This window comes from Rhinolophus sinicus, chromosome 18, assembly GCF_057876585.1.
Source record: "Rhinolophus sinicus isolate RSI-liver-muscle chromosome 18, RSI-T2T, whole genome shotgun sequence".
NCBI lineage: Eukaryota > Metazoa > Chordata > Mammalia > Chiroptera > Rhinolophidae > Rhinolophus > Rhinolophus sinicus.
In genome coordinates, this window is record NC_142518.1 from 3,408,598 (window position 1) to 3,431,107 (window position 22,510).

General features: G+C 48.0%; 1 protein-coding gene across 6 annotated transcripts in view; it reads left to right on the forward strand.

Moving 5' to 3' along the window:
* The window catches only part of STS (steroid sulfatase), a 142,509-nt gene that overhangs the window by 99,525 nt on the left and 20,474 nt on the right, over positions 1-22,510 (forward strand). For all 6 annotated transcript variants that reach the window (XM_088794801.1, XM_074324090.2, XM_074324091.2 and 3 more), the window contains one exon: positions 5,102-5,239. In XM_088794801.1, the coding sequence (XP_088650927.1) occupies positions 5,102-5,239 (138 nt within the window). The remainder of the gene's footprint in view (positions 1-5,101; positions 5,240-22,510) is intronic.

Genomic DNA, 22,510 nt, shown 5'->3' on the forward strand with positions numbered 1-22,510 from the left:
TTTTTTCCTCAATGAGTCCAATGCCTGTAAAAAAGGGTCTTTACGTCGCAGCATTTCGCTCCAATATTTTGTCCACCTTGTAGAAGAAAAGAGAGAGCCAAATCAGCTGAAATGACAAGCTTCAACGAGGCAAGATGATTTCTTAAATTTATTGTCATCTTTCAGTTACAGTTGACATGCAATGTTATATCAGCGTCAGGTGTACAAGGTACATTCACTGTGTGACAAGTCCTGTGCTAAGTGTGTTGGGCGTTAGTCCCCTCCTACACTTCTCCAGACACCCCTCTACTATTGCAGGTTATCAGCTCCAACGTAGAGGTGAGTGCTGAAGACCCAGGAGTCGGACCAGGTCTGCTGGTGTCAGGAGCCAGAAGCCAGAGTTTGAGCTCTTAGTGCTGTGTGATAGCGCCCCCTCTGGCAAAGCCCTTATCTGCCCTGGTTTAGCGTATCTCAGCCCTGGCTCTCAGCAGTGGCTTCACACTTGTTTGTAGAACGACCACCTGGAATGAAGGGACTGTCTACAATTTAGGCTTCCTCTGCAACCCACACCCACACCTGCAGGACCAACGCGCCAGATTTTCCCATTTCCAAGTGTTCTTCTTTAGGACCACAGAAATCTGGTCAGGAAGCTCTCATTTTCTGATAAGCTGGCTCTTGTCGTGTCCAGTTAAATAGCAAATTGCTCTTGAAATGGCTTATTTTCTGTATTTGTTTCATTCAGGGCACAATATGAGCGAGCTTTGGAAATAAAGCATTTCATTTATAAGTTATCCTGCAGCCCACCATCGGTAATTCAAAACTATCATCCTATATAAATTGCTGTCATTAGACCTTGAGAGCCTTACCGAAAAATAATATTTGCGGACCTCTGACTTGCAATGTGTTGCTCTGAAAGCAAGACTAATACAGCGGCATTTGTTCCCACGGGAGATTCCTGTTCGGAATTTTTAGGAGAGGAATGTATTAGACCTCTGTAGGATCAATCTTATGAAAAATTAAATGGTTAATGGGCTCGGGGCTTTACAAATGAGACTCTGGCTTAAGACCTCAACAGTATGGGTTTCACAGTGTGTGGGGGAAAATAGGACTAAATGGAAATCAGAAACCCGACGATCTCTCCACAGATTGAACCAAATGGTCCACCATTTGTGCAATGGCCTCAGCTACGTTCCCTTGTATTAAGCCCAGCCTGGCTATCTGTGATGCTTTTGATGAACATGGCAATTAAAGTTGACACTCTAGGCAGTGAATAAGATAAGTGGATGGGGATAAGGGCCAGGTATTATCATGGAAATACAGGGAGGTGACAACAAAAGAACAAGACAAACAAACGAGAAACAGAAACTCATAGACACAGACAATAGTTTAGTGGTTACCAGAGGGTAAGGGGGGTGGTGGGTGGTAGATGAGGGTAAAGGGGGATCAAATATATGGTGATGGAAGGAGAACTGACTCTGGGTGGTGAACACACAATGGGATTTATAGATGATGTAATACAGAATTGTACACCTGAAACCTATGTAGTTTTACTAACAAGTGTCACCCCGATAAATTTAAAAAAAAAAAGAAAAAGAAGAAATACAGGGAGGTAGAGGAAATAGGAGGAAAGAGGGTTAAGGTGGGAAAGGATGCAGTACCTGGTTTAGTAGAAGGAATGTGTGTGCTAAATGCCGCCAGCTTGAACACAAGTACCAGGTCACCAGGAGGCTTTGGAGGAGAACACTGTCCCCGATACTGTGTCATGTCCCTACCATTACCTCACAGCCCGCAGTTAGTAGGTGCTTCCTAAATGCATGTTGAATGCGTGGATGAGCAAGTACGGAGTCAGCAGTGCATTTGAAAGACAGCGTGTGTTGTTTTTTTTTAATTAGTAGGCTATTTTTTTGAGCAGTTTTAGGTTTACAGAAAGCTTGAGTAGAGAGTGCAGAGATTGTCCCTAGGTTGCCTCTCCTCCGCATACCGTTTCCCTTAGGACATCAACTGATGAGCCCACATTGATACATGACTAGCAACTAAAATCTATCCTTTGTATTAAGGTCCACTGTTTGAATCGTGCCTTCTGTGACTTCAGACAAACGTACAATGACAGGTACCCATCATGACAGTGTCACAGACTAGTTTCGCTGCACCCAAAATCCTCTGCACTCTGCCTGGTATCCCTCCTTCCCCGCTCACCCCTGGCAACCAGTCATCTTTCAGTGTCACCATAGTTTGCCTTTTCCAGAATGTCATAGAGAGGGATCCCACAGCATTGAGCCTTTTCAGACTGGCTTCTTTCACCAGGTAATTTGCATTTCACGTTCCTCTGTGTCCATTCGTGACTTGATAGCTCATTTCTTTTTAGCGCTGACCAATATTCTGTTGTCTGGATGGACCGTAGTTATGTCTCCATCGCCTACTGAAGGACGTCTTGCTGGCTTCCAAGCGTTTGGCACTTATCAGTAAACCTGCTATAAATATCTGTAGGCATGTTTTTATGTCCATAGACATTATCGCAGAAGCCACATGTTTGAAAAATGCCGTCTCTTCACAGGATGTTCGTCATGCAAAGATACTTATAAATATAGGGAATGTGCATTTCATTGGAAATGGAGGTGCATCGTTGCATGCCCCTTTGCAAAATATGAATCACAACCCAGGGAAGTAAAACCGTCCGTGCCCTGCTACCTACCGCGTCTGTATGATTTTTACTTAGAAATTGTTATATGAGCCCAAACGGGCACTTTTTCTTCAAAGTATAAGGAGGGTCCTATCGCCTTATTGCTTCTTCCTATTTCAGCTCATTAAACTAATTACCATTTTCCATGTGACGAGGCTTAAATCAGAGCCAGATCACTCGAAGCCCAACTGCATAGGTAAGGTTTCCTTAGCTGTGTCAACACCACCACAATAAGTATCTGCTTGATGCTAATTTGTCACGGGAGACAAATCCCTAAAATGGCCCCTGTGCATCTTACTCCTTGGTTCTCAGTGTGACTGTATATATACGATGTGTCTTCCTGGCATGTTTATTATGTGACTTGGCAAATTGAGAAAGATGGAATGTACTTCATTCCCCAGCATTAGCAATGACAGAACAAAAATATGACCTGCCACAAATGGCTTGGTTTTGCTTTTGCATCAGAAATCTACTCAATCACCTCCGTGCAGAGTGGACTCTGCAGCCTTTGTCCCCTTTGCTGGGCCACGCAGGTGACGGTGCAACCCTGGGGTACAGGGCCTGTCTGCACTGAGGTCTGACCTACCCGCTGGATGGGATGTACCCATAGCCAGTTATTATTTCTGCTGCAAAGGATACAATGTGTCCTCGTAGAATTCCAATTGTTGTGGTTGTCCTACAGTGACGAGATGGACCCCACGCCCAAATTTGGGTCCCGTGTTGGGAATAATGATGCCACACACACACCATGTGGGTATGAAAAGGTTTATGACTCTCATAACGAGGCTTTCTGGGGACAGCAGAGTCGTTCCCAGGCTGGTCTGAAAATGGCTTAAGAGAGATGGCAAAAGAGACTCTTCTTGGTGGGCAGAGCTGGAGAGTGGGTGCAGGTCGTGGCATGCAGGCAGGGGCTTGCACAGTTTGAATCTCCAGGGACGCAGAAGGACCGAACACCAGGCTTTCTCGTCAGCTGGTTGGGTACAAGTGGAAAGGGGGCGAGGTGAGGCTTCCAAGCTCTTAGCCGTCACACGGCAGCAAATGGAGTCAGACTCTACTGCACCCATCAGTGCAACTCTATGTGCATTAGCTTCGTAAGTTATTCAATTCTTAACTTATTAAATTAAACCAGCAGCATGAGTATCTAGATCTGTGTGGAAATTAGAAATTGTGTACCTCTAGTTTTACCATCATTTTCTTCTGGTGTGAGAGCTGGAGACGGGTTTCTACAAGGAGAGTCCGCATTTATCTCCTTCTTCATCTGGCTCCTGTTTTCCCTCATGGAAAATTTTAGGCATACATAGAAGTAGACAGAAAAGTACGCCCTTTATCCACCCTTTTTAAATCTAGACCCCTACTCACTTCCCTTCTTCCTGGATGAATGGGAGGGAGCCAGCAGCCATCACATTGTTTCCTCCACGGGTGTCTCAGGATGTATCTCAATTTTTTTTTTCCCCTTCATGTAGTTTTTCACTCCTCTGTGATTCTTGTCAAGTCCCTCCCTGTGATGACAACACCTGGTTCGAGAGCCTTGATTTTGAAATCAGATTTCCCTCTTTCTTTCTGGCTCTCCCACTTCTGAGCTGCATGACCTTCAACAGCTCTCGCATCTTTTCAGAGTATTGTTCTGTCGTCTGTAAAATGGATGACAGAAACGAAAACAAGAAAGAACTCTTTACTCATAGGGTTCAGTGTGGTCGAAACGAGAGAACGTGTGATAACGTCCTAAGCACAGAGAGCGTGCTCAGTAGATGGTAGCAGTTATTCCTATTGGTGTCAGTACTGTTATTAGTTTGAAGTGTTATGAGGGGTCGTATATATACAGTGTGAGTTTCGGGGAAGGAAGGCGAGGACAGAAAAAGGAGAGTCACAGGCATAGTGATAGTCGTGATGGGTAAGTTTAAACGTGGGTATCTACTGTTGTTATTCAAAAGCATTCATTCGTTACAAAATATCTGTAGACAGATGTGTCCGAACAAGAGCGACATTGGTGGTTTGGTTTTTCTCCGGTCAAGAAGGACAACTAGTGGGCCTCTTTATAACCCCAGGACCATGCCACAGTTTGGTGATTGCCACCCTCTGGCCTGTGTCATCTGGGAATTTCCTCCGAGTAGCGCAGGATGCATGAGTCTGACTCATGTAGAATCCTTTATCGGGTCTCCCTGCAGAATCACTCCGTGATGGCTAGTGGTTCTCATGGTGCTCAAAGGTGTCACTCGATTCAGGGACTGAATCCCCCCTGCAGGCGTGGCCAAGCTCCCTGCCACAGGTGGGCCTCATGTCGTCACACCCTCTGTTGGGATCGGCAAGCGGGAGGTCCAGTGTCCAAGGTCACTTGTCTCCCTCCCGCCTGAAGAAATGCACGGACACGTCCTTGAGGGCAAATCATCTCCCTTTCTTGTGGAAACGTGATTGGTTTACAACGGAGTGTTTTCTCCCCTTCAGGGCAGATCATGAATGTGCTTGAGGAGTTAAACCTGGCGAACGACACCCTCATCTATTTCACTTCCGACCAAGGAGCCCACGTGGAAGAAGTGAGCAGCAGAGGAGAAGTGCACGGAGGAAGCAATGGGATCTACAAAGGTGTGACTAGGCTCTGGCCTCCTGTGTGTCCCCTGTTCCTTCCCCTTCGAGCTTTGCCCTTGTTTTCCTGCCACTGTGCAACATGCAGAGCTTCCTCGTGTCATAACCATTGACAAGTGAAATGGCGAGAGGGGCCATTTCCGGCATGGTCCCCGCAGCACTTACAAGCACCCATTCTATGTCAAAACGTGAGAAGGAGGGCCTTTCCCCCTAAACGTAAATACAGCCCCGTGTTGGTAGCTGATTAAAGCAAGAACCCCCTGTACTAGCCATGTACCCGTGACCTATGGCTGCTGTATGACAAATGAACAGACGCTTCCAGGCTGGAAGCAGCACAGATTTATTAACTTACTGCTCTGCAGGCGAGAAGCCTGAAATGGGTCTTGCTGGTCTGAAATCAAGGTGAGAGCAGGGCTGGATCCTTCGGCGAGCTCCAGGGGCGAATCCATTCCGTGGCGTTTCCCAGCTTTTGGAGGCCACCTCCGTTCCTTGGCTCCTGGTCCGTTCTTCCATCTTTACAGTTAGCGGTGTCTTCAAACACCCCTCTCTTTCTGACCTCTGCTTCCACAGTCCCACTTTTAAGGACCCTTGTGATTACAGATGCTCCCCGACTTAACGATGGCGTTATGTCTTGATAAACCAATCATAATGTGAAAGTACCATAAGTCAAAAATGCATTGAACCTACCTAACATCATAGCTTAACTGGTTTGTACGGAAAATATGTATTAGTTTTGCACATAGAAAACGTGTACGCCGAACCACCGTAAATCGGGGACGTTTGTATAATGGACCCACCCGGTTAATCCAGGGTCGTTTTCCCACCTGAAGACCCTTAACGGATTCACATCTGCAAAGGCCCTTTTGCCACGGGAGGTGACGTATTCACCGTTTCTGAGGGATGAGGGCGCGGACATCTTTGGGAGGCCATTTTTCTGCCGGCCTCAACCTACAACAGCAATTTGAGTTGCTGTTTTATTCTGATGCAGCATCAGCTAAACCGTTGCTTGTAGAAAATCCCCAAGACGTAGAGAAGCATGTGACCACCGGACACTGCTAGCATGACATGACAAAGTGCTTTCTGTGCCTTTTCATTATTCTCTCATACGGAGGTTTCCCAGATGGCCAGGGATGCAGGGAATCAGAGTTTACCTCCAAAGGTATGGAAGGGTAATGAATGGAACGCTGTCGTCCATTAATTGATTTAGAAATACGGAGCGAGCTGTGTATGCAGCACTGGGCCTGAGGTAAAGATAAACAGGACATGAGGGTCTCACTGTGTAGGAGCTCGTAGTCTCCTGGTGGTTGGGTGGCAGGGCGGGAGCTGGCGGGAAACCTAGACAACCCCATGCAGTTTAGTAAAGGGTGTCAACATTCGTTTGCACAAGAGGCGAGTGATGCATAGAGCAAGGAGAGCCTTTCGAGGATAAGGGGCCCAGGAAATGTTGCTAAAGCAGTCGAGGCTGGGGGGCGTAGGCGGCAGGGTGTGCCTGCTTTCTTGTGCTTCCGTCTTTCCTCCCTGCCAACCACCCACCCTCTTCAGTGGTTCCAGGATGGAAGAGAAGCAGCAAGTGGCGAGGTCTGCAAACTACCAGGAGCTCAGTGCCGCTGGGTCACACTGCACCTGAGACAGAGACAGACCGGGTGCTCTGTCATCTGTCGCAGTGGCAGCACACAGCCCGTGAAGCCCTCATCATGCTTCTGTTTACAGCTGCATGTACACACCTGGAGCCCATTTCTTACACCTGTAGGTACCTGGAAGCGATGACAACACAACTTCTGTTCAGTGATGGTCTGGGCAGCCTACATCACATTCACTTAACTATAAAAAGGCCTTTTAAAGTGAGAGGCGACAAGCGTTTGTTTATCTGAGATCCATGAGAATAGCTATTCTGGAAACACTAATTCAGGCAGAAGCCCAGACAGTGTTCCGATGAGGACACAAAGGCCAGGGGTGTTTATGACAAAGGGAGGGGACAGTGACATCACAGAAGGAAGGCGTTGCTATTAGTGCAGATAACGTGACACAGGGACGCTGATGCTAAACAGTGTTTTTAATTTTCAGCCCAGAGTCATCCGTCCTGGAGTCACGACACTTGCTTTCTTGTTGTCTTTGCAAACAGCTCTTTGGGACACCAGGTTGCTAAGGCCCCGTCCTGAGGTGACTTTGTCCTGTTTTAACATCCACAGGTTTGAGGCGTCAGACGTGCACACCCAGCTCTGTTTTAAAGTGGCTCCTTGCATACTGTTGTTTACAGTGGGATGTTGATTGTCTCTTCCTTGCTTTGCATCCCACTGGCGTGTCCCCAGTGCAGGATACAGTCCACATGTGTTAGATAAATAAACCAGTGTCTTTATTCTGAACAGGGTCAGCCTTGCCAGTTTTATTTTAGAGCAGTGAGAGTCCATACTTGCATTCCTGTACGTGAAAGCCAGGTGTTTCCCTCGGATTTCCAGGAGGTTATGGCCTGTGTGGAGAGAGTTGTTTTATTTTCTTTCATAGATCACAGCGTCTCTAAAAGCTGGAGTTCCAGGCTGCATTTCACGCACCAGTTCACCCATTCATTCCGTCTCCCACTGAAGGGAAGGCCCTGTACGTCCGGAAGTAGCTTAGCGGCTGCCCATGAGATGTGTCCATCAATCACTGTAGTGGAGGTGGTTACAAAGTAATGCGTTATTTAGGAAAGTTACGGTGCTGTGGCACCTCCATTCAGGGGGAGGTGACCAGATGACCGCTGGCTGAGGAAGGCTGATGAGTGAGGGGAGGAGATGGCACTGGCGTTTTGCTTTCATGGTTGACTCTCCAGAGACAGAAGCACCGGGGTCAGAACGAGTGTCAGGGGTCCTGCCAGATGTTTGGGAACTGGGCTTATCACACAATCCTAAAATCATGCCCATAGCGACTTCCTGGTTTGTTGGTTTGTGGGTTTGTTTGTTTAAGAAGCATATTGGATGTGTTAGAAATGTTTTGCTGTTGCGTGAGTGGTAGAAATACATCCGTGCATGAATTGTCTCAGTGTCTCATCCACAACTCTGTTGCACAGTCACCTGTCAGTCAAATTGAGTTGCAATCAAGTTTGCAGTGAAACGTTCAAAATCCAACGCCCTAAAAGGAAGACCTGGTTTCCTTCTAGCTATGGGAGGAGACCACTGACGTCTCATTGTCAAAATCCTAGTTTTCAAAAGCCATAGACTCAAATGCTCTCCCGTGGTTTCTAGAAACACAGATGTCGCTGTGGGGGCAGAGCCCCAGAAAGCAGTTTCCAGGCTCTCGGCCTCACATAGAAAGGTGTTGGCTCAGGTAGTAAATGGCCAACTGTGATTGCATGGCCATCAGCTGTGGCTAGTTGGCCGTCAGCTGTAACCAGTGAGCCATTGGCCACTAATATAACTGCTGTGGCTATGCTAGCAGAAAGAGAAAGAATGGGGGCTAGCAAGAAGATGGCGGCTGGGCTGGCAAGTGAGGACGGTGGTTTGCGGACAGTGTGGATCCAGCCTCCAGTGAGAGTATAGTGCCGCCAGAGAGAATATAGTGGTATGACTCCCCTACCTATGGCTCCGTGGGTGTTCCTTTTTGGCCTCACCATATCCTGCGTTATGTGGGGAGCGGGAGCAGAGACCCCTCAGGCCTCCCTGCACGACAGTCGCACATCCTGTAAACTCCCTCATCAGAAGAGCGTAATTTTCTGAACAAGAACAATTTCTGTTCTCCATAAACCCCCCCCCCCGACCCCCCAAAAAAGGTCTTTCCATTTTGAAATTGATGACCCCACTGTATTCCCCAGTCAAATCTGTTTGGCCAAATGAGTTTTATTTTTGAATTCTAATTCGATAGCACGGCTAAGGTGAAATCATCCTTCTGCAGAATTCCACAGATTATTGCTTTGAAGTGTACGCGCATTAGGTCACGGCTATAGTCTGTGTTTAAAAAATAGTAATTAATTGTTATGGGCGTGTGGGAATAGTGAGATTCTTACTTGTTTCTCACTGTTTTTTTTTTCTTGGAGGAAATGTGTCTGCAGCATGATTAACCTGTTTAGGTTTGGCTACGGGTGAATTTTATCTTTGTCAAAAGGCTTCTGCAGTGAAGGGAATTGGGAATTAAAGGTAGGGTCCATTTGAATATAACTCTTAGCCAGATTTTAGCTGCTTGGGCAATGTCTTTCATGTACTCGCTCCGGAAATATTTACCTCTGAGAACCTTCTACAATAAGTTTCCTGCTGCTGTGCACATGTTCTGAATGATTGTGTCCACTGAAGAAACGGTGTTCCAGGCGACCGTCTGTATTCCACTTAAGGATTAGGGAATCATTGTCTCCATGAGAACCGCTAGTTGATTTGACAGTGTCTCCAGCTGAGTGGTGAGGATTTTCACCGAGATAAGTAAAGAACAACAACACATCCCGTACCCTTTACGTTAGACTGTTCAGTGTCCACATTCCATCGGGGCTGTTGAAATATGGAAAATGTCCACATCGCTACACGGGGACTCGGCGATAGGAAGTTGTGGGGGCGGAGCCCCAGAGAGTAGTTTCCAGGCTCTCGGCCTCACATAGACAGGTGCTGGCTCAGGTAGTAAATGGCCAACTGTGATTGCATGGCCATCAGCTGTGGCTAGTTGGCCGTCAGCTGTAACCAGTGAGCCATTGGCCACAATATAACTGCTGTGGCTACGGAGAGAAGAAGGAAGAGAAGGAGAGAAGAAGGATGGGGCTAGCAAGAAGATGGCGGCTGGGCTGGCAAGCGTGGATGGCGGTTTGCGGACAGTGTGTATCCAGCCTCCAGTGAGAGTATAGTGCCGCCAGAGAGAATAAAGTGGTATGACTCCCCTACCTATGGCTCCGTGGGTGTTCCTTTTTGGCCTCACCATATCCTGCGTTCTTGTATGGGGAGCGGGAGCAGAGACCCCGCAGGCCTCCCCGCACGACAAATGGCGCAGCGAGCAGGGTCTCCCGCACGACACATGGCGTAGTCGGCAGGATATGGTGCCGGCCAAAGCTCTCCAAAGGACGGTGGAGCAGTTTGTGTGTATGAACACTCAGTCTGAGGAAGACCAGGAGGAGCAGCTGCCGGAGAGCTGGACCCTCGTGGAGGGGTGGGAGGACGTGGACGGTTCTCCCACCAGCACAGGAAGAGCCGTGCAGCTGCTGGAGAGATGGAGCCCCGTGGAGAGGTGGAAAGATGTGGACGGTTCTCCCACCAGCACAGGAAAAGCCATGCAGCTGCTGCAGAGATGGAGCCCCGCGGAGAGGTGGAAAGATGTGGACGGTTCCCCAACCAGCACAGGCCGGAGAAAGCGAAGGTCGTTGCAGCCCTGTGGGCCGGGGAAGTTCCTGCTCAGGCAGCCCGGATGCAGGACTTATAGTCCCAGGAGGTAACGCTTGCTGAGTCCTCCGTGGGAGATGAGGGTGAGGTCAAGGTTGTCCCTCACCCCCAGGACAGCCCTGGTGAATGACTATGGACTATGGGGAATTGCCTTCCATCCCTAATTTAATGGACCGCTTGACTGTTTGTTTGGGAACTGTTGTTAGTGGAACTGGGGGATATTTGCTTTTGTCTCTTGACTGGCCGCCATTGAGAATATGTAAGCACCTTGATTGTGAGTCGCTGTTGTTCCAACAGGGTACCCTGAGAGGCACAGAGAGAGTGGCAGTGCGCTGAGAGGTCTGGCTGAGCCCTGAAGATACCCTGGCTGTGCCCAGGAAGTCGGGCTGTTCCCAGAGAGAGTAGTAGAGCCCTGAAGGTACCCTGGCTGTGCCCAGGAAGTCGGGCTGTTCCCAGAGAGAGTAGTAGAGCCCTGAAGGTACCCTGGCTGTGCCCAGGAAGTCGGGCTGTTCCCAGAGAGAGTAGTAGAGCCCTGAAGGTACCCTGGCTGTGCCCAGGAAGTCGGGCTGTTCCCAGAGAGAGTGGCAGTGCCCTGAGAGCCCTGGCTGTGTCCAGGAAGTGTGGCTGTTCCCAGAGAAAGTGGCAGTGCCCTGAGAAATCCTAGCTGTGCCCGGGGAAACTAGTGGTACCCTAAGAAGTCCAGGAAGTCTGGCTGTGCCCAGGAGTACTGGTGGTGCCCTGAGAAACCCTGGCTGTGTCCGGGAAGACAGGTGGTACCCTAAGAAGTCCAGGAAGTCTGGCAGTGCCCAGGAGTACTGGTGGTGCCCTGAGAAACCCTGGCTGTGTCCGGGAAGACAGGTGGTACCCTAAGAAGTCCAGGAAGTCTGGCAGTGCCCAGGAGTACTGGTGGTGCCCTGAGAAACCCTGGCTGTGTCCGGGAAGACAGGTGGTACCCTAAGAAGTCCAGGAAGTCTGGCAGTGCCCAGGAGTACTGGTGGTGCCCTGAGAAACCCTGGCTGTGTCCGGGAAGACAGGTGGTACCCTAAGAAGTCCAGGAAGTCTGGCAGTGCCCAGGAGTACTGGTGGTGCCCTGAGAAACCCTGGCTGTGTCCGGGAAGACAGGTGGTACCCTAAGAAGTCCAGGAAGTCTGGCCGTGCCCAGAAGCACTGGTGGTGCCCTGAGAAACCCTGGCTGTGCCCAGAGAGCCTGGCTGTGTCCAGGATATTGCATTCACCCCCAGGCTCCTCGCACAGGTCCCCTCGCGGAAGACGCTTGTCGCGTAGATTGTGAGGCGAGAGCCTGTAGGGGTGGAGTGTGGGGGCGGAGCCCCAGAGAGTAGTTTCCAGGCTCTCGGCCTCACATAGACAGGTGCTGGCTCAGGTAGTAAATGGCCAACTGTGATTGCATGGCCATCAGCTGTGGCTAGTTGGCCGTCAGCTGTAACCAGTGAGCCATTGGCCACAATATAACTGCTGTGGCTACGGAGAGAAGAAGGAAGAGAAGGAGAGAAGAAGGATGGGGCTAGCAAGAAGATGGCGGCTGGGCTGGCAAGCGTGGATGGCGGTTTGCGGACAGTGTGTATCCAGCCTCCAGTGAGAGTATAGTGCCGCCAGAGAGAATAAAGTGGTATGACTCCCCTACCTATGGCTCCGTGGGTGTTCCTTTTTGGCCTCACCATATCCTGCGTTCTTGTATGGGGAGCGGGAGCAGAGACCCCGCAGGCCTCCCCGCACGACAGAAGTCCACTGCTTTACACTAACAGGATTTACGGTTTCCTTGTACTCCTGAGCTAGCTCTAGGAAACAGGGATTATGGGTCTCAGTTTCAGTTACTACTGCACTCAGAGCAGGTAGTAGTTATTTAGAGCAGGAGGGAGGGGGCTTTGAAGTGTACGAGCTCATTCTCCCCTGTGTGAGGGCAGTTGAATACGGGCAGGACCAAAGTCCTACCAATTGCCGTTCTCTTGTGGAAAGAGCAGGTGGCCTCACTCGGGGCCACCTCAGGGATTTAAGCCCTCAGGGCTCTCCTTGCAGAATAAGGTGCAGAGGAATTCATGGAGGCTTCTTCTGAAGTTCATGGCTGCCTCGTCCTCCTCTGACCTACCTCTCAAAGTTGGCGACCTCCAGGGCTCTCTCCTGGGTGTCTCCCGTTCTTTATCTATACACTTGCCCCATGTGACGTCATCCAAACCCCTGACCACATGGCATTGGAGGGCTGGTGACCCCCATATCCAGCCCTGGCTCTTCCTTAGACCCCAAAGGCCTCCATCTAGCTGCCCACGTGTCATGGGAAGTGCATACCTGGTGGACACATCTCATCCAACAGATCCATACGGGAGATCGTATTCCCCAAGCCCACACAGTCCCTGTCTAACCCATCTCATTGGGCTGCACCAGTGTCCACTCAGTGCTTCCATCCTCCAAGCGGGGGTTCTGTGACCCCACAAGCATCTCCCTTTGAGCTGCCCTATCGCCCATATTCCGATAGCATGCCCTGTAATCTTCTGAGTACACCTGACATTGAGCTCCTTTTCTCATCGCCATCAATCACAGTCTCTCCAGGCCACCATCACCTGCACCTCATTTCCCCAGTGGTTTGTGGGTGTCACCCTGCTGCTTCTTTGTTCTCTACAGTCTGTTCTCCCCACTCCTCCTCCCCCCAGGTCCCTGGAGGAGCTTGAATAAACATACACGCACTGTACTGTATGGAGTTTCCTGGGCTGCTCATAAAGAACCACAAACTGGTGGCTTAAAACAACGTGACACTTTTATCTCAGCTCTGGAAACCAGAACTCTGAAAGCAGGATGTCGGCAGGGCCGTGCTGCCCTGAAGTCTCTAGAGGATGGCCCTTCTTTGTCTCTCCCAGCATTTGGTGGTGGCCGGCAACCCTTGGCATCCAGCCATGCCTTGTAGACACATCACCGCAATCCGTGCCTCCAACTTCTTCCTTTCTGAAAACACTCTATCCATCCTCCTCCCCTCGGGATCAAATGCGACGTCTGCACCTCAACTGCAGGCCGTCCTACCGTCACCTCGTACTGTTTCATTTTCCTCGGGTGCCCCAACACCTCAACTCTTGCCGCCACCTTGGGGCCTCCCCATGGGCGGTTTCCTCTGTTGGAAAGGTCATCACCTGACCTTTGCAAGGATTTGATCCACCCATCACACTTTGCCTCTGTAAGATCTCCCCGGTCCACCACACCCCAAATTCTTGTCCCCTCCCAGCACAGGGACTCATGACGCCAACTTATTTGAATTCCTTGCCCACCTGATATTTTAACCGTTTATTAATTTAATTTGCTCATGGACTGTCTCCTGTCTTATAATGTAAGTCCCGTGGGTGCAGAGATGCTGGGTGCTTTATTCCCAGTCTGTCTCTGTACCTAAAATAACTACGCAGTAGGTGTTCCATAAATACTTGCTGATGAATAGTGAACGTTTCCTAAATTTCTCTTCCTTCTGTCTCCTGGTACTCTACCTGAGTTTTCCGCCGCCCCCCCCCCATCCTAAAATATCCTTCCTGAGCTGAGACCAGAATAACTTCCCTCAGATTTTCTTACAGTAGAGTTTAGAGTTTTCTGCCTCTTCCTCAGAGAAGAAAAGTTCCCATAGTCTCGGAAGAGAAGAGTTAAATAAACATCTAGTGCTGGCATCATTTCCATTCCTCTCAAAGTGAAGGTCACCTTGAAGGAGGCTTTGCCCCCACATCCCTTTTGCTCTGCCTGAAGCAGAGCAGTACATGGCAGCAGAATGGATGAGGTAGCTCTCCAGGCAGGCTCTGCAGAAGCATGGTGGGGTAGAAACCATATTTTCCTGAGTGTTCAGGACTGTAGACTTTCTCCACATGCAGAGAAATGTTTCCCATTTCCTGATGGCTGCATATAAGGCACCGCAGCTTCTGGCGCGTCTCCTCTGCCTTAAGTGCCAACTGCGACGGCAACGGATTGGCTGGATGCCATATCTCTTATGAGTAGCTTCTGACAGTCACTGATTTTGGCCTCTCTTTCTCTCATGCAATAAGACAGGTTTTGGAGAGCAATGGATACTTCTGTTGAGGGAAAAAAGAAATAGCAGCAAGAGGCTTTGATCGTTTATTAGACGGTGGTTATGTTGAGGCCCCATCGTCAGCTTTTGACAAGCACTTTTATCAGCTTCCGAGGATTGGGTAAAGCTGCCCGTCTTGCTTGCATGGGTACTTAGTGAGCCAGGAGACATCCCACCGCCTTGTCACCTTTGAAAGATCACACATTGTCTTCATTTATCAGGTCACTTATTCAGCTCCATCCGACTGGCAAGCATTTCATATATTGAGAATACACAATGTGGCAGGCATGGGGTTAGCTTCTCGGGCGCGAAGCCCAAGAATTCCAGGGGTGCTCCCTCTAGTGCCTTTTATTCTGTTGTTGAGAGTGAATCTAAAGAGGTCATTTGAAAGTCATGAACCGGGAAAGACACTCGCGAGAAGGAATGGTTAACGGTAGTGAACCCTGGGGACTCCGAGACCCTCACAGGGGCTGACCATCTGCAGGCGGCAGTTTTGGAGTGTCGAGTAAGAGAGGAAAGGTGGGAAGTGGATTCTGGGCAGCAGCGAAATGCTCACGGTGAGCAAAAAAAAGCAGCTCAGTATTGCCAGAGATGAGAGTGTAAATAAGGGACGTCAGGTGACGTGGGTGATGGGTCCCCAATATTCAAGTGAATATCTCCAGTAGGAATGAATTTATATATATATATGTGTGTGTATATATAAATTTATTTATTATATATAGTTTTATTTACATATATAAATGTATTTAAATACAAATTTATGTATATGTTTATGTGTAAGTTTAAATATATATAACTTCATTTATATGTAAATTTATCTACGTATACAAATTTAAATATATATGTAAATTTATGTAACGTACATTTAAGTATTTCTATTTAATTTATATATATTTAACATTTAAAACAAATATATTTAAAATTTATATAAAATTTAAATATTTAAATACGTGTGTGTATATATACACATATATATGTATACATACATATATATATATATGTGCATATATACAGAGGGAGCCACAAAGTGTATACTCACATTAAGTAAGGGGAAAACTGTATTAACATTGTGATACTCAATCTATACCAACAACAGAAGATGAATCCAAGTCCCGTGTGCCTTCTGCAATGACAAGAGGGGCTCAAAGTGGTTCCCATCAGCGTCCAGACACTTCTGATGATGGCGAACTACTGCTTGAGCAATGTCGACCAAAGTGTCCACTTGTGTACATTTTTTTGGCACCCTCGGTACATACATACATATATATATATATATATATATATATATATATATATATATATACACATATATATATAAAGTCATTGCTATTTGGGCAGTAGTTGAAATTCGAGGTGAAGAATATTGCCTGAAGCCATTATGAGAAAAGGGCTGAGTAGTGGGAACAAGAAAAAATTAGCAGTCACGGTGTATCAGTTCCCAATCTTTAGAGTCTGGGGATAACAGACTTGCCATTACAGGTATATCATGGAGGACTGTTGTGGTGATTAAAAAGTCAATTCAGGTGAAGTGTTTGTAAGTGCACCTAGTAAGTGCAGGTGTTACTAATACCCACTAGAGTGTAACACTTATCATAGTAGGTGTGTTATTTCACTCACATCTGTACCCCCAGAACCTAGCACACTGCCTGACATGTTTTAAGAAATAATTTCTGATGGAAAACATACATAAAAAAAAATACTTGAGCTTGGCTTGGAGGGAGAAATCGTTTAGCTGGATGGAGAGGGGGGTGGGAGAACATGGTTGCCTTGGAAATCCATTGATTGGCAATGGACTGGATGTCAGCGCTGTCTCTCGTATGTTTGGCTTGTGTGATTAGAAAGATACAGCTTCCCTTAGGAATGAGACCTGTGTTTGGTCGGCATGTGGGGAGGTGTATGAGAATTTACTGTAAGAAGAGAGGAAGGTGAAGGAGCAAGCCTGGAGGGACACAAAAGGTGAGATGGAAGGTGGTGATGTGAGAAGAAGTTACGGGGACAGTGATTGGGGGAATGAGAAGAAACTGGGAGACAAGACTCAGGGAGAGGCATGGTGAGGAGAGATGAACGCTGCTGAGAAGGAAGAGAACAACGCAAAGGGTCCATAGTATTAATTACACATATGATGCTAATAAGGGCATTTTCAGTGGAGAGGGGAGGGAAGGGCAGATGCCAGCCAGACGGAAGGACGGTGGAAGATGGGAAACCTCTCAGATTCTTTCGTGAAATGTACCTATGCAGGGAGGCAGGCTGGGAGGTGGGATTGTTTGGAGTGTAATGAATTCCCTGAGTAAACTTTAACAGAGAAGGAGTTAAGATACAAAGGATAATTGAGAATGTCCAATATCTGAGAGGGTCTAGATATATAAAGACACGTAGATATTTTCATGGAGGGCTGGTGTCTCCCTGGAGAGGCCTGTATACGTGTCAGAGGCTTTTCAGAATCCAGTGTTTTAACAAGAACGTGAGGGAAATGGTGCATTTACACGACCTGAGCTGGTAATAGGATCCCGATAGATAAGATAAAATTAGGAAAGTGTGGGGACAGATTCCCAGAGAGCAGTTTCCAGGCTCTCGGCCTCACATAGAAAGGTGCTGGCTCAGGTAGTAAATGTCCATCAACTGTGATTGGATGGCCATCAGCTGTGGCTAGTTGGCCGTCAGCTGTAACCAGTGAGCCATTGGCCACTAATATAACTGCTGTGGCTACGCTAGAAGGAAATGGGGGGCTAGCAAGAAGATGGTGCCGGAGCTAGCAAGCGGCGGAGTGTGGATTGCGGATTGCTGAGAGGCGGATTGCAGTTAGCAAGTGGGGTTGGTTGATTGGCAGAGAAGCGGACGGCGGGTTGCGGATCGTGCGGCTCCTGTGCCCTGTGTCTCCAGCCCAGCCGCCAGCGAGAATATAGAGATATGACTCCCATAACTATGGCTCTGTGAGTGTTCCTTTTTGGCCTCACCATGTCCTGCGTTCTTATGTGGAGAGCGGGACCAGAGACCCCGCAGGCCGCCCCGCATAACAGAAAGCTCCCCAAAATTGAGGCAGCATTTGGTGTGATTGGGACTATCTACACACTTGGAGAATTACAGCGCTGAATATTCCGTCTCAGACCGTGCCTCCACACAATGTTTTGGTCATATTGGATTCATCTGCCAAAAGGTACGACCTTCATATTGCAGAGCTGGGCCCATTGTTGAGAAAGCCACCGCAGAAGGCAGGGGGTTGTGGCCAGATAACAGGAGCATTGGGCCACTCACTCTCGGGATGGAGGAGATTGCAGGGAGGGGGTCTAACATGGTCTGTGGAAGGAGGAGGCAGAGGTCGTCTGGCGGCAGATTGGCGGGGAAGTGGGAAGGATGTGGCCGCATGGATAAACCGAGGTCTGGGAGAACAGTGAATTGAGGTGTGTCACGCTGTGATGGATGAAATGTCAGATGAGAGTCAGGACAAGCTGTTTGGTATGATTCTGGGCGAGAGAACTTTTGCATTAGAACTGATGAAGGAAATGAAAAATGCGAGCAAGGCTGACAGGCGCAAAGAGGTTGGACGTAGGATTGTAACTTGACACTCCTATATGGGATTGTCCCTTTTTTCCAGCCGTCCTCTCCATGGATGTATCTGTTACTTTATTCATTCAGTAAATATATCGGGCCACTGTTATTTAGAAGGCATTATACCGTGCACTTCAGTTGGCTCAGCAGTGAATTCGAGTTTGTTTTCAAGTACTGTTGGTCACTCTGGGGTAATGAGAAGTTCCTGGGATTGGATGTCAGGCAGCTCATAAAGGAAAACATGAAGAATGCCCAGGAAACGGAGAGTTGGACCTCACCTGTGGTGGTGCTCAGAGAAGGCTTGATCCAGTAGGGGGGTCTGGGTCCAGGCTTTCAAGGATCTGTAGCAACAATTTGGGGGTTGGAGAAAATCCTGGCAGAACAAACAACAAGACAACAGAACTTTCCAGAAGGCGACATACAATGAGCTGTTTAGGGGGGGCTTCAAGGTGCCACTCAGCTCAACCAAGGGTGATGTTGCAAAGGTGGATAAGAGTAAGGACACAGTTTGTGTTATAGTCCAGGCTGAAATACATTCTTTCATTTTTCATTCCTGCAGAAGATACTAAGAAAGAATTCAAGGAAGTGAATAAATTGTTAATAGAAGTGGAGATGACTCTCCCCGCCCCTCCCCACCTGATAACGGAAGGAGTTAATATTGTGGAATGAGGTTAGGGTTTGACGTACTCACCCTACTCCCAGAATCTAAAGTCAGGCCCAGCACACTGTCACATGTGGGGCCAGTGGAGCCTGACTCCGGATTTTGTAAGTAAAGTGTTATTGAAACACAGCCACACTTACTCGTAGGTGCAGCTCTTCAGCTCCTGTGGCCTCACATAGTTACTACCTGGCATTTAGAGACGAACTTTGCCGATAGCTGACTCCTTTAGCATTCTCCTGTATGGCTTACGTCATGACCGTTAACTTTGCAAACCGTGTCCGTTTGTTTTAAGGGTGCTCTGGGATTCTTTACCCCTCATTGAAATGCCAACGTCGGCAGATTGTCGTTCTGTATTTTTGCCCCTATAATAGGTTGGTAGCATCTGAATCATGTTGTCGTATCTCCCGTCCCTAGTTTGTGGGTTTTAGTCCGTGGAATGAATGAATCGAGATGAGTGTAAAGTACAGCCTCTTGGGTGCGAAAGTGTTTAGTGCGAATTACACTTCTCATGGGTCCATGGTGGTTTGCAGCAATCCAGAGCGGCGGTGTGACGTGGGTAGAGAGACGTCCAAGAGGGGAAAACTGACAAGTAGAATACTTCATAAAACTGTGTGTTCAGATCAAGCATAAGAACGGCTGGCATATGCCCTCGCCATTAAAACTGGTTTCACCTGCTGGGTGCCAGCATTCGAAAGTACAGAAATAGAAGCTGGATTCGGAAACAGCTGTTCCTAACAAGAGTCTCGGAGTAAACTGTAGAATGTTCCCCCTGATTGCCTGGATCGATCAAGTAACTCAGCCATCGTCCTTCTGTGACGTGCTGTCATGACAAAGTGCCCCCGAGAAGTGAAAGGTGTGACTTGGACAGTTATGCAACTGAATTTTAAATTTAGACCATGCTTCTTTCCTCTGCTCATACATTTTCAGGAAAAAAAAATAATAATTGGTCCAGATTCCTTAACCTGTTTCTCGTGTATCTCCCCTGCCACCTTCACCTTCAACTTTCCTAACTTTATTTCACCACCGTAGCCCCACTTGGAGTCTGTGGACCCAGGGCAGCTGTTCCCAGGTAAGAGGCATTCCCTGGCCACTTTGGTGGCCTCCAGCCTGAGTTATCTGGGGGCACATCTGAGCTTTCCTTGGAGCTTTTGAGTTTCTGCAGGGCGAGATCCTTGTTCCTACAGGTTTGTGTTGCCTGCGGGATTCTGAGAATCAGGAAAGCCTCGTGTTTAGGAGTACAGACTCTGGAGCTCCACCTGACACTGTCGCTGATTCTCTGTGTTCCTGGAAAATTCCACTGTCGGGTGGCTGGTGAGCTCAGTTGGTTAGAGCGTGGTGCTGGTAGCACCAAGGTTGCTGGTTCGATCCCTGCCTGGGCCACTGAGCTGCGCCCTCCTTAAAAAATTAAATTAAATTAAAATAAAATTCCACTATCATCCCTGATCACAGGAAGCCATTCATCAGTAATCTACCAAATGAATGGCACATCCAGCCTTCACCATTCATGTTCCTACAAACATCCCTCAATGACCACGATAGCCATTTCTGGGAAAGCAGAGCCGTTTCAGCTGGATGCACACATTTTGTGCCTGTCACGTTGCATCAGAATATGTAACTCAGAGGAAGACTCCGAATGTGTGATCATGCTGCATCCAGCATGTTTTTCCATAGGCAGCGTGTTCAAGGGTATGTTTATCATCTGTTAAAAGTTTAAAAAAAAAAACTTTTTTTTTTTTTACCATCGCTGTTGTAAAAACACTCCTTTTACAGCTTTATGCAATTGTATGAGATTTTGTTTATCGATGGGTTTCTTTTGTTTCTGAAGATAAATGGAGAACTCTAAGGCGAGAGTTTAATGATGTTACACGTTGTGGGTTCAGACTTTCCCGAGTGAGCATAGCCCCTGAGTACGATAGTCTGATGTCCCAAAACTGGCCGGTAATGACACCGTGCCGGATACTGTCATGCAATATAGGCAGGCCGTGGGCACTGGATCTGGGGGCTGCAGGCACAGGGGCCCCCCACAATGCTATGTCTTCCTTGGGGGCCCCTCGAGCCTGTCGCCTGCGCAGAGGTCAGCACCTTCCTTGCACCTATACAGAACTGTGGCACTCGGGGCTATTAGTGGCTTGGAACTGTCTTGGGAATCTAGAATCTCAGGGTCTGACCCTTTTAGTTTCTCCAGTTTTCTTTTGTTTCCAAAGTGATTGTACGTCAAGCCATGCTCTCACAGACTGTTCTTGCACCACCTGGAGGTCAGGGGTCTCAGCAACGTCCCCACAGCAGGAAAGATCCCTGACGTTTGAATCCGGATGTTCCTGTGAATTTCTGTGGCTCTGTGTGTCGTGTGTGTGTGTACATGAGTCCATGGTCTGCAATATTGTCTGTTTCAGAACATACTTTATATTCACGTATATGCATTTATATAAATGTTAATTCGAAACGGAAAGACCGGTTTTCTCATGGTCTATGTAGTTGTGTTTAAATGGACCCATATATACAAAGCTCGTTTCCTCAGTTAATAGTCAGAGCTATGCCGGTAATAAAATAACAGCCATGTTCTGTGTTCCTCTATCAGCCACTAGACTTGGCATCTGGGGAAATTCCCACGGCACGCTCGCACCTAACATGTTTAGAAAATGAGGCACAGCATAGCTGATCCATTTGCCAAAAGGTACAGAGCTGGTGTTTCCTTTTCCCGTGGCTGCTGTAACGAAGTGCCACAAATTTGGTGGCTCAAAACCAACACAAACTGAGTATCTTAGAGTTCTGGATAGGATTTCCAGGTGGGAATTCCTGCCCGTTCTCAGGAATATTTTTCGCTTTCCTGTTCCCGAATCCTGAGATGTAAACTATTTTCTGTTCTCCACAATGAATCATTTCCACAAAGTAACGGCCGGAACGACCAACCACTTGAGTTCAAAGAGTCAGTTTTCCCGATTTTCCGACCAACTTTTCTCAGGATTTGGGAATGGGAAAGTGAAAAAAATTCCTGAGAAGGGGCGGGCATTCCTGCTTGGAAACCCTAGTTCTGGAGTTCACATGTCTAAAATGAGTCCCCTTGGGCTAAAATCGAGCTATCAGCAGAGCTGTGTTCCTTTCTGAAGCTTCTAGGGAAAGAATCCTTTTTCTTGTCCTTTCCAGCATGTCAAGGCACCTGTGTGCCTCGCCCTGGGCACCTTACTCCACCTCCAAAGCCGTCAGCCTGTCCTCTTCCAATCTCCCTGGCCACAACCCCTGCTTCTCCTGTCCCCATTCTTCTCCCTCTTTTCTTTATAAGGACACTTGTGATTGTTTTGGACCCACTCAGAGAATCCACAATAAGCTCCCCTTTTGCCATTGAAGGTACTGTATCCCTAGGTTTGGGGGATTTGGACGTGGACATGTTAGGGTGCCATTGTCTTGCCTATGACAGCTGGTAAGAACTAGAAATGGAATTTGAACACTCTGACTCCGAAATCATTGCTACGAGTCCTTTCTTGTAGTGAGACCTGAGTCCCCCTGGTTACAAAGTCATTGCTCATGCCCACCAGGCCATTCTGGCTGTGTGTCACACACAGTAAGACCGCGTTCCCCATGTTTTCTTCACCACCACACATCCTGGATTGCTCGTGAAATTCCCATTGAATCCATGGAATGGGAGCACTTGGTTCTTTCAAATTGGCACGTTGCATGTCTGGACGTGATTGCTAAAG